At 32.5% G+C, this 15942-nt stretch overlaps 2 protein-coding genes across 9 annotated transcripts in view; one reads left to right on the top strand and one right to left on the bottom strand.

Moving 5' to 3' along the window:
• Positions 1-51: 51 nt before the first annotated feature.
• LOC126736746 (casein kinase II subunit beta) lies at positions 52-9184 on the bottom strand. The gene is made up of 6 exons (XM_050441281.1): positions 9094-9184; positions 8660-8735; positions 8503-8605; positions 8234-8443; positions 296-467; positions 52-233 (listed from the first exon to the last, which is right to left on the bottom strand). Exons 2-6 carry the CDS (start codon positions 8729-8731, stop codon positions 125-127), a joined length of 666 nt encoding a protein of 221 aa, XP_050297238.1. The 5' UTR covers positions 8732-8735; positions 9094-9184; the 3' UTR covers positions 52-124.
• An 839-nt stretch (positions 9185-10023) lies between these two features.
• LOC126736731 (heterogeneous nuclear ribonucleoprotein R) overlaps positions 10024-15942 on the top strand; it is a 155381-nt gene continuing 149462 nt past the window's right edge. For 5 of the 8 annotated variants that reach the window (XM_050441250.1, XM_050441244.1, XM_050441255.1 and 2 more), the window contains exons 1-2: positions 10026-10181; positions 10280-10368. In XM_050441250.1, the coding sequence (XP_050297207.1) occupies positions 10356-10368 (13 nt within the window). In that variant the 5' untranslated portion in view covers positions 10026-10181; positions 10280-10355. Of the gene's footprint in view, positions 10182-10279; positions 10369-15942 lie in introns of all 8 variants that reach the window. The other 3 variants (XM_050441251.1, XM_050441252.1, XM_050441245.1) reach the window with 2 other exon arrangements.

The following is a 15942-nucleotide window of genomic DNA, read 5'->3' as shown; positions in this document are numbered from 1 at the left end:
CTAATATATCATGAAACTTAAAAATACATAATTACAAATACTTGTAGAAACTCCATCAAAACTAACGGTTTATTATTTTGTTTGAAATTACAAGAGATTTTATCCATGTGGGTCTCGATCGACTTTAGCGTTTTCCATTATTTATGGTTAGGGTTCTAAGTGGTACTTTAAATGTTGAAGCTGCTTGCTGCTGAAGTTGGTACGCTAATGGATGGATTTTGAAGCCGAATAATCTAAATAAATGCCGTTATGTACCTCAATCTTTTTTATTCATATTTAAATACAAAGGACTTACCTAGGAATGAACTGGTTCGCAGACCGTTTGGGTCTATATTCTGGATGGACCATAAAGAGCATGTGTGGAAACCCGGTGCCGAAATACGCGCCATCTGTGTGATGATGTCTTGAGGATTTTGGTGTGTAGACGTCCATGCATTTTGGACAGTAGTTTTTTACCATTGCCTCACCTTAAGAACATTTTAGGAAAGTGTTATTAAAATATATATGTAGAGTACAGTGAATTAGTATATTCTTGTTATCAAAATACAGATGTTTTACACATGTCAATATTACAAAACTTGTAAAATAAAAAATACATATATGGCTCATTCGGTATCTAATTGAAAACATGAAGTTATTGCAAATTCGAAAAAATACAGAATAATGTATAGAAAAAAATTGGAAAAATAGGTTAGATACTTAGAAAACACTTGTACTCGCTGAAGTTATGATTTAGTATTTTCTCAATTGAACAAAAACGATTTCAGGTATTTTTTTAGTATATTTTGAAAAATATTTAGGAGACAGTACACCCACTTCTGGATGCAACTTGTTAAGGACTTTTGGTCCATAGTAAGAACTTCCAATTCTAGTCTACTAGGTGTGTGCATTTTTTTATTTATTTATTTATTTGGTGACCATATAGGGATACAACAGGCTACAACCCCAAAAAAGTATCCACAATTTATAATGCTAAATTTTTACATTAGCCTCATAAACATTCAAAGACAATATTTTGTTTTAAAGTATTTTTGACTGTACTAAGTGACATTTTAAAAACGTCCAATGAACGGCAGTACAAATTATAACTTTTTATTATTCTACATAGTGGAGAGTTCTGACCATGATTTGTTTTCCTGAATGGAATAAAAAATAATTCGATCGATCTGATGTTGACTTGAGGAATGTTATATTTAAAAAGTGACAAAATAGGAGGTGTGTTCAGCTGACAATTCATTACTTTATATAAAAATGAAACATCAGTTATCAAACGTCTGTCGAGAAGTGAAATCACGCCAAAATGCTCTCGAATTGAATTGACATCATGATATGAACCGAAGCGGGTTTCAAAAGAAGGAAATCTTAAAAATTTGTTTTGGATGCTCTGCAATCGATCAATGTAAATTCCATACCTAGGGTTCCAAATAATGCTTCCAAAGTTCAATTTCCCAAGAATAAATGTTGTGTTTTGGGTAATTATTTAATTTATTTACTGCATATTTTAACGAGTATGATATAAATAAAGATGGCAATGTTAGTACACCCAAGTTTAGATAACTCTCTCTATCGTCTTCCCTGTAGCCCTTTCCATAAACTACCTTCACACCTGTGATTTAAATCCCTTCTTTGTAATGTAAATATGACTGGGTCTCGCGTGACCAAAGGCATAGAAAAATTTCACCTTGCAATATAAAAGCAAAATAGATCTAAAAGAACTTTTTCGACATATTATATAGCAAGTAAGCTCCAGAACATAATTCTTTAGCTAGTTGTTTTGTGTTTTTCTTATGAGAGTTTGGGGAAAATAAGTTCTTTATGTTTTTTGTTGCTAAGTATTTATTTAGGTAATTATGTACCTCTGTGCTGGTTAAATAATCAATTTCGTTTATGTAGATGAAATAATGACACCCCTAAAGTCATATCAATTAGATCTGACTGTTTTTTTTTTATATTTACATACTATTTCCTCTCACCCAAATCAACCATGCTTTTACTTGGTACATGAAAATCATACATGCTCAATTTGCATAAGTAACTTGGGTGAGATGCAGTCAAAAGCTTTTGTTAAATCTTAAAATAGAACATCTGTGTATTCGCTTTTTTCGATGTTTAATTTATTATTTTTCCTATGATGCTTCAAGATACAAACCAAACTGGAATTTATGAAATAAACTATTTGTTTCAAAATATTTTGTAATTTATGATTGTAATACAGTGAAACATCATTTGTTGACACGGTAAGCGAATCTGAGCAATCTGAGTTACAAAATTTTTTTTGCGAAGCTGTTGACTCAACAAATTGCGCCCTATCAATGTTCGAATCAGACAAATGGAAAACATTTTTTGGAAAATTGCGATCAGCTTTTAAAATTCCTGACAGAAAAACTATGGCAACTCGACAGGTGCTTAAACAAAATAAAAAACAGCATTAAAGATATTCTGGATAGTGAAGATAATATAACTTTAATAAGTGATGGCTGGACAAATATTAGAAACGAAGGTTTAATAAACTACATGGTGTATACGAATAATGGAGATTTTTTCTATGATTTTTCACAGCCCAAGGCAATTAGACACACAGGCCAATACATTGCCATTAAAGAAATCAGTGAAAATAAAATTACTTCTCTGGTAACCTACAACACAGCAAATATGCAAGTTGCATGGCACAAGCTGTTCCCCTTGAAAGAACACTTTAATGCATTTTTCAGAAAGTCCATTTCTTCAAAATTAAGAAAAACTGACCACTAAATCGGTAATAAAAAGAATTGATATGGCCTGCACTGACACTCACAATGCAGCATATCTACTCGATCCTATGTATAAAGGAGGAAATTTAACCCCAGATGAGCTGCAATGTGCTACGAATCTAATAATACAACTTAGCTTAAATAAATCTCAGGTTGACGTAATTGGAGAAATTTCAAATTTTAGAGCAGCAACAAATGAATTTAACAATCGAATAATATGGATAGCAGTAAAAAGTACTCCCAGGGAGATTTTTTGCACTATAGGATCGATGAAAAAGAAAAGGGCATCTAGTGACGATGGTATTTCAGTGAATTTATTGGAAAAACTTCCTTTGAGTGCTATTCAGGCTCTTTCTGATGCTATTAATATTTCGTTTCAGTCTGGCACATTTCCTCTTTGCCTAAAATTAGCAAAAATTTTGCCTCTTTATAAGGGTGGTGATCGTTCTAGTCCATCCAACTATAGGCCGATTTCAATTTTGTCTACTTTATCTAAGTTGATTGAAAGTCTTATGAAGGATCGTCTTTTAAGGTTTCTTCTGGGGGAAGGGGTTCTTCGAGATGAACAATTTGGTTTTCTATCGGGGAAAAGCACCTCTGACGCTATGTTTGATTTCTTGTCCAAACTTCTCCAGGGTGTTAATGCGGCGGTGTTCTGTGACTTGTCCAAAGCTTTTGATTGTGTGAGTCATAGGATACTGCTTCAGAAGCTTTCTGCTTATGGAGTTAGGGGTGTTGCATTGAAGTGGTTTGAGTGCTATTTGTCTGGTCGCGAGGAGTCTGTGTACCTTAATGGTGACTTTTCTGGTAGGGAGTCTGTGGATTGTGGTGTTCCACAGGGGTCAGTTCTTGGTCCCCTTCTATTTCTTGTATACATTAATGATCTTATTACTCTTAGCATATGTAGACATTTTACATTGTTTGCTGACGACACAACGGTTTTATGGTCGAATAAAGATCCCAAGCAGCTTGTCAAAGATGTTGCAGCCGATCTCCTGAAATTAAAGCAATGGTGTGATTTCAATCAACTTTGCTTAATTTTGTCAAAGTCCCATATTATTGGTTTCAATTTTCAAGCTGAGAGTCTTGATTTTGGTGAGAACGCATTGGACATGGTAGACAATTCTGCATTTCTTGGTTTAGTCATTGATAAAGATTTAAAGTTTTCTGACCATATAATAAAGTTAAATAAAAAACTTGCTTCTGGTTGCTTCTCTGTTAGGGCAACCGTTCATGAACTGGGGAGAGATGTCGCTCGTGATGTGTACTTTGCTTTGTTCGAGTCGCATTTAAGGTATGCTCTGCCATTTTGGGGTGCATGTTCAAATTATCTGTTTCAGTCTGTTTTTGTGCTGCAAAAGAGGGCTGTCAGAAGTTTATTCAAGGCCCATTCTAGAATGCATTGTGGTAATCTTTTTAAAGAGAGCCGTATTTTGACCCTACCATCATTATTTATTTTGGAAACTGCATGTTTAATATTCAAAAATAAGAACAGTTTTCCAATCCGACATCACAGTTATCCTACCAGACAGATTAATAATATTCCCCTTCCTATTCCTCATTTTACATCTATCAAAGATTCATTTATATATCGCGGTTTAATGATTTATAATCACATTAGCGTGGAATTAAGAAGTGTTCAGTCTTTGCGCCAGTTTCGTTGTAAACTGAAGTCATATTTGCTTCTAAAAGCCTTTTATTCGATTGAAGACTTTTTTAAGGCTGAGGATGTTGTGTAGTAGATGCTAAGCTTTTAATCTGTAAATTTTAATTTTGAACATACCTTTATGTGTCCCTTTATCTCTGCTACCTTTGTCTACATGCATATATTTTGTTTTATAAGGATTTTGTTTGTAACATTTTTCTCTTGCATTTTTTTTTTTTTTTAGGCATTTTATATGTTGTATAAATTTTTTATATTCGTTTTGTAAAGTCTGATTTGATTGTATTTATTTTCTGAAGCTTTGTCAATAAAATTCGTGTACATGTACCAAATTTTCGACAATAAAGTACTTTTTGTCGATTTCAATACTTGTTTGTAAAACGTCATCGGATATTACTCCATCAACTTGGTGGGACAGTTGGCAAAAGAAATCAGTACTTCAGGATGTAGCTATAAAGTTACTAAAAATCCCGTCCTCTTCAGCTTCATGTGAAAGGAACTGGTCAACATGGGGATTTCTCTATAGTAAATTGAGAAATAGACGGACCACTACACGCTTCGGAAAGCTGGTCTATGTTAAATACAATTTAAATAATATTAATAAATGTGAAAAAATACCCGACTTAAATATGTCTTCATCCTCCGAAGCTGATGTTTTTTGGTCTTCCGAAGCCAAGCAGCTAGACTCCGACTCCGAAAACCAGAATCTTCCATTAGCTACACTCCTAAACTAAACTATACTCATAATAGAAAGAAAGAAGAAAGAAAATGTGCTATATTACGTAAGACAACAAAATCTTGTGTACAAGCATCCTAAAAACTAAGAAATTCCAAATTCACTTTAAATTTCAAACAAACATAACTTCTAAAACACTTTACCATAAAATTTACACACATTACCAAAATTAATCATAACAAAACAGATTGAGAAAAAAAAGCATCTTTTTGATAAATTTCATTAAAAAATAAGTAAAGCTGTCAATAAAACAGAATTTAGAAGAAGTAAATTACATTATTTAACAGGAAACAAAACTAAAACACTAAAATGATGTCAGAGCACAGGTTAAAAGGTATCATTAAAAAAATCGTCAAGGCTATAATATGCCCTGGATAATAAAAGTGATTTTAATTCCTTTTTGAATCTCTTAACTTCTAAAATTTGTCTGATACATAGAGGAACATGGTTGCATTTTTTTGCTGAGGTATATAAGTGAGTTCTTCGTGAGGGAGAATGTAGGGATTGGTAAGGGAAAATCGTTAACCTGGCGAGTCATATGACCAGTGTTAGAGGGAGGTTTAGGACATTTATGAATAAGAGTAGCTGTTTCTAAGATAAAAAGAGAAAAAAGAGTTAGGATTTTTTGAGATATAAAGAGAGGTTTACAAGAATCTCTTAACCCAGCAGAACATAGGTATCTAACTGCCTTTTTTTGAATCACAAAAATTATGTTTAATAATCCCTTGTTGCTTAAACCCCAAAAAGGCAAGCCATAACGAAGGTGGGACTCAATAAGAGAAAAGTACACTGAACGTGCAACTACCCCTCCCAGCTCATGCCCCGCCATTCTTACTGCAAAGCATCCAGAGGATAATTTTGATGCAAGATTTAGGATATGATCTTCGAAGCGAAGGCGACCATCAATGGTAATACCAAGGAACTTACAGCTTTCTTTGTTTTGCAAGGGGGAGTTTTCACTAAACATAAGGCCCTGAACGTCACACTTAAATCCCATAATAAAGGTTTTGCCCACATTAAATACAAGCCTGTTTGCAGCACACCACTCCGATAAAATCTTAAGATCCTTAAAAACCTGGGCTCTAACATTATCAGAATCTCTATGATTCCATAAAATGGTGGTATCATCAGCAAACTGAACCACTTTGCCCTGCAGTTTTAATGAACCCAAATCATTTACATAGAGCAAAAATAATAGTGGTCCTAACACTGAACCCTGAGGTACTCCAGTTTTAAGGGATCTGGAATCGGATAAACATCCAGATACTGTAACTCTTTGGGTACGATTAGACAGATAGGATTCCAGCCATTGCAATGCCACACCTCTAAAGCCATAATTATTGAGCTTAGACAGCAGTATTCCATGATCTACACAATCAAATGCCTTGGATAAATCGCAAAACACTGCCGCCGCGGACTCTCCAGAATTTAAGGACACATAGACACTCTCCAAAAAGCCGAAAATAGCGTCATGAGTCCCTTTTCCCGTTTGAAATCCAAACTGATTTGCAGATAAAATGCAATTATGTTGCAAAAAAGATAAAATTCTAATTTTTGCCAGTTTTTCAACTATCTTGGAGAGGGTAGATAATATAGAAATTGGACGAAAATTACAAGGCTCACTCACATCTCCACCCTTATAAAGAGGGATAATAATTCAGATTAATAACTGAGATTGATATTTTTTGCTTAATTTTAAGTGTTCACGTTTTTATGTTAGTTATATTATTCATGGATATTGAAAAATAAACTACTTATTCTTATTGATTTATATAATGTATCCCTGGATGGCCCAAACTATACTATTCACTTGATTACCCTGTACAAGATTTCCAAAATTTAGGTATTAGAAAGAAAGAAAGAAAGAAAATGTGCTATATTACGTAAGACAACAAAATCTTGTGTACAAGCATCCTAAAAACTAAAAAATTCCAAATTTACTTTAAATTTAAAATTTCAAACAAACATAACATCTAAAACACTTTACCATAACATTTACACACATTACCAAAATTAATCATAACAAAACAGATTGAGAAAAAAAAAAGCATCTTTCTGATAAATTTCATTAAAAAATAAGTAAAGCTGTCAATAAAACAGAATTTAGAAGAAGTAAATTAAATTATTTAACAGGAAACAAAACTAAAACACTAAAATGATGTCAGAGCACAGGTTAAAAGGTATCATTGAAAAAATTGTCAAGGCTATAATATGCCCTGGATAATAAAAGTGATTTTAATTACTTATTAAATACCCAACAAGCAAAATTTCTTTAAAACAATTATTGCTGTCTTTATATAAATGTGGAATGTAGTTAGATCCATCCACTGCATACTGAATTTTGCTTTAATTGTCTGATCAATTGACTAAAAAAAAGTTGACGGGTCAAATCCACAACCCTATATGCAATGAAAAGAATAATAAGATAAACATCTGAAAATGCAGTGAATAACATATAGATTTCCAGACAGAAATTTGACATTGTCACAGAGATAAAAACCTGGACTTTTGCTTAGAGAATTTATTAACTTGGAAGTCATTTTGTATTAAATAAATTGAATGTTTCTAAAAAAAAACTATACACTTAAGCTTACTGTTTTGGTCTTCATTATCTTGAGTATCATATTAATAGAACAAATAGGGAATTAATTCATTGCACTTCAAACTTGTTGGTAGTTTTTATGATCTTGAAAAGTTGATTGTAAAATACTTTATTATCACATTGACAAGGAACTGGGAGTAATGATGATTCTATTATTAGAAATTATTCATAGACATATTAAAATATAATTTATAGATTAATTCTGGGTCAAAATTTAATCTCAAATTTATTACCCATAGAAATTGGGGATATCCAAAAATCTTCAGTTATTTTTATACATGTAAATAGGCTTGTTACTAATGTATTGATCCTTCGGATTTCTATTTAATTTTCACATTTACTTTCATATTGTATTAGTTTTTCCTAACTCAATAAGTATGAACGATCAACTGATAAAATTCAACAAAATTTTCTTATAAAATGATATAATCTAGTAGAGTATGCCAAAAAGATTAAAATTTCACGTAATTTTTGGTACTTACCGGCAACATCTGAAAGGCCAACTGGTAACATAGGTTGTGATTCACAATACACCCGAGGACAATAACCGAAATCTCCAACCTGGTACTTTTCAATCATCTGAGCAATACCTCGATTAGTTAAAATGTACCTCGCGTGTATTAGTCCGTAAAGCATCTCGGCTGCTTGTTCTATCAGATCGGATTGATTCGGGTTATCTTCTAACTCATCATCTATCGCAATTTATTTACTTTAAAAACATATAATTAGTGATTAAATTACGACTATTTACCTGGTTCTAAGTCTAATATCATATCCAAGGCCTGTCTATAATGGGGCACCTGCTCATTTAAGCCAGTCAAATTGAATTTATCCTGTATATAGTCTTCATCAACCTGAAAGTAAATATGTTAATATAAAGTGAGATTTGTGGATAGCGCAAAACTTACTTCGCAGAAGTATTCGTTTCCTCTTAGCCCGCAAAACCATGAAATCCACGAAACTTCCTCTGAGCTGCTCATCTTTCTAAATTAAAAAAAAAATAAAATAAAATAAAACCGTAATAATTTTTCTTCTTTTTTTTTTTTGATAAATGTCACTTTGGCGGGGTGCGTTCGTTTCCTAACGTCACTCAATTCTGGGTACCCCTCTAGGAATGTAATGCCCCACAAGTGCAACGAAGACACTCATAGAATCGGGTTACTCCTATTGATCCGACTAATCGGGATCGGTTAGCCCGACCCAGCCTGTTTGGAGCTACTTTTAACCACTTTTACCATATTTTAACACGGTCGAGATCCTATTTACATATACTAAGATGTTTGATTTATTTACGTGAGTCTCAATATGGGGAGAAAATTGAGGAAAAGTTGGAAATAATTACCTTTTAGTGCCCTGATTAGCCACGCTTACGATAACTTCATTTACGCGAAAAAGAAAGCGATCAGTGAGACATCTAGGTTGACAGGTGCAATGACAGGGATGTCAAACTCGTTGTGGATGGTGATATTCGCGCGGAAATATTTGTACTTAATTTAGAGGTACTTATAATAGAAGGGTTTGTCCAGGGAAAGGGGGGTGAATATTATCTTGTAATCCAGAATTTCTGTTATAAAAGTCGGGCTGTATATATTGAAGACTAAAGAAATAAGTCTTGTTGAATGAATATTGAAATATTTCGATTATCCTTTTGAGTGGTAAATGGCGGGTTTTAAGTGCATTTAAATTATTTTTAAGAAAATAGTTTTCCCTTCATACAGAGCTTCGCGCCAGCCATACTGTTGATAATATTCCTATTAACGTATCTCTTAATAATGTCGGCTTTGTATACTTTTACTTAGAAGTTCAAATTTCTTTTGAAGAACCAATGAGACGTTAGTTAAGTGTCACGTGGACCGTATAAAGTATTTAATTGGTCTCTCTTTTATATTAACTGTCAATCGGAGGGGGGTAAGGAAATCGCATTTGCATTGTAGTATTGCATGCGTTTAAAATATTAATAAAAAAAAGTTTTCCCGCCATAATGAGCTTCGCAAAAGCCATACTATTGATTTATGTTTTCATATTTCTGCTAACGTATCTGTTTATAATGTCGGCTTTGAATTATTTATACTATTACCTGGATGATCAAATTTGAATGAAAACAAGTACAAAGTTGGAGCCAATGAGACGTTAGTAAAGGGTCACGTGGACCGTGCGAAATGTTTTAATTGGTCTTACTTTATTGGGGCTGTCAATAGGAGGGGTCAGGAAATAAGTGTACATTTTCTTAAAAATTATTTTATAATTTTCAATTAATTAAATCGCCAAATGGACAATAATCAAGGTGTTGTGTGCCGTTACCATGGCGAGGCAACAAACATTAACACGCGGCACCCGTTTACTTGGTGTTTGTGTGGTTTTTTCGAGACGAGTGGTAAATTCAAAAGCTCCCATATGAAAGTCGTTGAATTATTGTGATTTTTCAACCAGGTAGGCGCCTCCCTGTTTTATTAAAATACTGTGAATAACCTTATTACGTTGACCCTCGAAAGAACTAGCTTAATATTGTTTTATCCTTTTTTTTTCAGTTTTTTGAAATTCCCCCAAAAGTTCTCAGTGCTATTTTGACATTTGGCCCCTTTGGCGTTTTATTCTTGACAAATCATGGTGGGGTATTGTAAGTACCTGTTTTTTTTTTTGTTACCTTTTTGTTTATATATTAGATTTTAATTATGTATATAGCTTTTAAAACGGACTTTACATGAGAAAGAAAACACTAGAATTGTTTACCGGGTAATTCTGCAGTTTAGCGGCTTTTGTTAAAACTGACGAAAAATGCTCGGGTTTTTTGCAAAATGGGTGGATTTGGATATATATTTTTGTACAATTCTGCATAGGTTTCTTCTCTAGGTTTCTGCATAAATTTCTGTACATACTGCATAGGTTTGATAGGAGGGTCTTTAAGAAAATGAAAAATGGTCCTTATTCATCCACCTTATCTATTTTTTATGTCTTCGATTTTAAAAAATCCTGTATGAGATACAGGGTGTAATTTAATTATTAGTTAAGTAGAGTATAATATATTTTAACAGCAGTTTCCTTTTGAAAAAAAATGAGGTTATGTTAAATTTTTAGGAAAACTTAACCTCATTTTTAAGTCGGACTAGGGTCCGAAAGTCAAAAAAAACTAAGATACAGCCTGATAAGCTTAATGTAATTTTTTTTAAATTGGGCCATTAATTTAACAATTATTCTTCGTTTTTAACAAAATTTGGTATTTGCATAATTATGGCAAATCTTAAAATTAACCTTTTTATAAATTATGCCATAGAGGGCGTCACCGGCAATATATTTTTTTTTTATTTACCGTAAATTTTTATATAAAATTCGTATCGTGCAAACAATTTTCCTTAAAAAACGTATACTTCTCAAATCCCACAGTTTTTAAATCAAATGAGGCCTCCTACCAAGGATCCAATACTTAAAAGTACTTACATTTCATTTTTTAAGCCCAAATTGAGTAAAACCAATTAATTGATGAGCTTTGAACCAAGATGGTGGAAAATGTTCTAAGGTGTCTAATTATGTTAAAAAAAAGGTACCTTAACTTGACATTTTCCGTCTTGTAATTGCGCCTCCTAGTGTCCAAATTTAGAACTTAAACATAATTTTTTTAAAAAGCATTTATTCGCAGCAGGAATTTTTCCATTCGCTATTTTAATAATTAAATTATCTTTTAAATTTCTCACAGTAATTTTAATTTTCAAAAAACATGACACTTGACCAGATGGATTCATCGTTAAAATATGTTCATGAGAAATATCATACAAAGCTAGCAAAACATTATTTACTTTAGTCTCTGTAGTTTCAAACTGTTCAGGTAAGAAAGAAAAATACAACTGGGTGTCATCTGCATATAGATTATATGAGCAATGCTTTATTTAAGATGATGAAAAATGATGGACCCAATATTTACCCCCAGGAACTTCATTTTGAATTATTAAAGGATCAGAAAAATGAAATTGTATTTATATGTTTCGGGCTTTTTGAGGCAATTTCCATTATGATCTATATATATTACCAAGAGATATAAATTTCAAAAATCTTATATTTTATCTGTCTGATATATGAGGAGATCTATAACCAAGAAGGAAGGAACTTAAATGCCTTGAATAAGATACATTATGCTAATTATCCTGGAGAGTATTTTTTATCGTTTGTTTTTCATACTTTCCAGGCATTTGGAATCATTCTCCATTTTACTCTAGGTATTTAGGGTTATTTCTTATATCCCTGGACTATATGTCATTTTTCTGGAATGATTTTTAGCAGTCAACTTCTGTTTTATTCCTGGCATGATTTTTTTTAAATATATTAATAATAATAAGGGCTTTTATTTGAAAATATACAATAACAAATACAGTAAAGAGCTATTACTACAAGATATAATATGGCGCAGTCTAGCTTAGAAGCTACTCAACTGAACCATTTGATATTGGTCTAAACCTAAATAACAAATAACACAGATCTGATGTCATAATAATTATCATATAACCCCAAAAAGCATTCACCTATCAGAAGAATATCAATAAAAAATATATGTATAAGTTAATAAATAAACATAGGAAAATCAAAATTTCATGTCCATCCAAATTTAAATGCCCTTACTCACAGTATGAACCCAATTACAGCAACCATTTTGATAAATAAATAACCATTGTAATATAAAGTCTTCTACATGAATAACTGATCAATATTAGATCTAATAAATTTTTTGAAAGAAACTAGTGTGAGAGATTTTATGTGCAGAGGAACTCTATTATAAAGTCTCGCTATATTGTAACTAAAAGACCTTTCAAAAATAGAAGTTGAGTGAAGAGGTATAGTTACACAGCTCGTATCGCGAAGATCTAGGATTATGGATTTCTGAGCGAAACCTTATTTTCCTGTATAAGTAGTCGGGACACTTTCTTGCTATTATTTTATAAATGAACACAACTGAATGGAAGACGGCAGACGCGCCTCTCATCCATTCTAAGCCAATGCACATCCTCAACTTAGCCGACACTCCCCGCTCTCTACCCCCAATTAGTCTTACACAGTGGTTTTGTATTAACTGAATGCGATATTTACCCCTTTCCAGCAAACATGGGCCATAAACTACATCGGCATAATTGAAGTGCGAAAGCACTAAAGAGTCACCAAGCATTTTCTTTAATGACTCTGCCAATAGATGCCTTTGTTTAAATATAAGCTTTAGATTTAGGAATGCTCTCTTAATACACATGCTGACATGCTCAGTAAACCTCAAATCACTGTCCAGAACCATCCCTAGATTTTTTGCGTGGTCAACAAGTGCAAGTTTATTATTATTATTTAAATTTATTTGAATGCTATCCTTATGCAACTGTCGTGATTGAGTTCTGCCAAAGAGCAACACCTGAGACTTGGAGGGGTTAAGAGTGACGCAGTGCTTATGAGAAATTAAGAGCAGCGACTCCAAATCTTTATTTATTTCATTTATGCACTCGAGAACACGACCCGGATTAAAAGATTTGTAGACCTGCGTATCATCAGCATAAAAATGTACATTACAAGATTCAATGTATTTTGCCATTTGGGAAGTATATAAGGTAAAAAGAAGAGGCCCCAAAATTGAACCTTGTGGAACCCCCAAACATAATGGCTCGGATTCAGATACTTCGCTATTGACATTAACCCTCTGACTTCTACCCTTTAAATAACTGGTAACTAGATTGCAAGCGGTAGTGTCGAATCCCAGATATTTTAAAATCGCCAAAAGAAGATTATGATTTATTCTGTCAAACTATTCTACTCATTAATTTTCCATTTTATTTCCAGACATTTAAAGATGTATTTTTCAAGTAGAAACATTTCATTCGGATATTAAATGAACAAAATATTAAGAAACCATCCAGCATTCTGTTAACTCGCCCCCATAAAACTACGAAATTTAACAACTGTTAGAAGATATTCTAAAAAAAATCTCATTATTTCTTTCTTTCAACAAATCACTAGTTTCAACTTAAAATAGTACTTAATTCCTCAATTGTCCTAATTTAAATACATTAAAATTGTCGCGTTTTCTAAAGAATTGAAGCCTCTACACAAGTTGATTTTAGTATAGATTTTCAAATACTATTTATATCTTTAGAAAATCATAAACATATTATAATTCATCGTTGAAAAATAATCCGAAAGGCACAAATTAAAAATTCAAATATGCTTTATTTTCACATAACATAAGAATGTTGTTGACAAAGCTGACTTAAATATAGAGTAAACAAACAGGCAATAAAAGAAACAAATGGGAACACATAAAATTAAAATATCAAAATTTATAAAACATTTAAATATCACATAACAAAGAACAATTAAAATAGTAGTAACTAAAAGTGGTGAAAATCTGTGTCGTAATTATTCGTAAAAACCACCTTAAATTAACTTTTTTTTTCGCACCAAATCTGAACCTCTTTCTTATAAAAAAAAGTCAATAAAGTAGAGTAAACTTAAAAGTGGTCAAATAAAAGAAGTATTTTTATATAGTGTAGTGATTGGCATTTTACAACTAACATCTTTCTTACCTCTCTTTTAAATGAGTAAAGTTATAAGAAACTGTCTCACGAAGAGGCCGTGGAAGACCTTAAATATATTTTTTTAATTTAGTAAAAAATTGCTACTTGCTACTAAAATGAAAATAAACTTAAAGCAAATGCATGAAATTAAAAAAAAAAAAACACAAAACAAAATGAAACATCCTTAAAGGTATCTAAGTGCCAATATTATCTGTTTGCAAAAAGGGTCTTCATTAGGTACTGGTAGAAGGCGTTTGGATATCCAAAGCTTGATGTGTCTTCTCTATAAGTTTTCGTAAAAAGGCAGATGTTTGAGAGGAATATAGTCCATCATATCTTCTAAATTTTTTAGTTTTTCTTTTGATATTTTATTTTTGCAATTTAGTTGCTCGAGATGCATACTTTTCAGATCTTCTACTTTTCTTCCTTTTTTTATAACATTACATATTGTCCACTCTTGCAAGTCACTAAATGATGTTTTAGTAAAAACTTTGCCAGGATTTTCATGTGAGACTCTTATCCAACAGACCGAAGAAATGTTAAGTTTCGAATTATTTAACATAGTGTCACTGGCTTTATTAAAGTTCTTGAAATCCTCTTCTGTCAGAGGAACTACAGTAAATGGATTTTGATGACGTGCGCTTTTTATCATATTTTCGATATCACTTGGCACATAATTTTTCATTACTTTTTTTCTCTTTTCAATTTGAGCAAAATCGCGGTCGCATGGCAGTGTCCGCTAAGTAAAAATGTTTGCTCGATTTCTTGAAAGACACCATTTGCCACAAGATAAAGAAAAAGAAACAGAAGCATACGGTTTTTGTTCTGTCCAATGCAGTTATCAGACCAAATAGTAAGTTTTGGTTTCAATCGAAGATCATTTCGGCGTAATACTTTGAGCAATGCTGATGCAACTTCAGTACCGCCTCTTCCTGAAATTGACTCATTCCATAAGCACATATAGGCGTTTCCATTGTCTGACATGTGAACACAGACATTATAGCAGGAAAGCTGGCGGGTATAAAACATCTGGCTATGTGTTAATGTAGGAATAAATAGGACTTGTTCCATATCTATGGATAAAACTAAGTGGCTTGGCTTCTGTGATTCCACCTCGTCTTTCTGCATTTCACTCCTGCCTTTCTGTGATGAAACTCTAACTGAGAACTAAGTGACTGTTTAGAGTTTCCATCAGTTGCAGCTTTTATTTTATTTTGATAACGGTCACAGGTGGAATATGTATCTGATTTTGGTCTGCCAAATCGTAAGTTGGGAAAATCCTTTTTAAACACATCTCAGAAATATCTGTATGTTGCCACTGTATCAGGAAATTTATTTTTAAAAGCTATAAAAAACCGATTTATATTAAGTTCCGCGCTAAGAAATTCCTTAGAAGATTTAGTCCTACTGTAGTGGTTTTCTTCCTTTGGTAATGAATTAATATAAGTTTTAATTTGTTCTCTTAAGCTCGGAAAATATTTTCGTGCCTTATTTGCCTTTCCTCTACAATCCTTGTGAACAGTGTCCCCTTTATTTTTCTTTTCAACTAAGACTTGAACTCTTTTATGGGACAATGCCAATATATCCGAAAATGTTTTACGACAAACTTGGACATGCTTATCAGTACCATCAGGAATGGTGTAGTATACTGTACA

This window comes from Anthonomus grandis, chromosome 5 (assembly GCF_022605725.1).
Source record: "Anthonomus grandis grandis chromosome 5, icAntGran1.3, whole genome shotgun sequence".
Lineage (NCBI taxonomy): Eukaryota > Metazoa > Arthropoda > Insecta > Coleoptera > Curculionidae > Anthonomus > Anthonomus grandis.
Note: the sequence above shows the minus strand (reverse complement) of the source record. Positions and strands in the feature narration are given on the sequence as shown.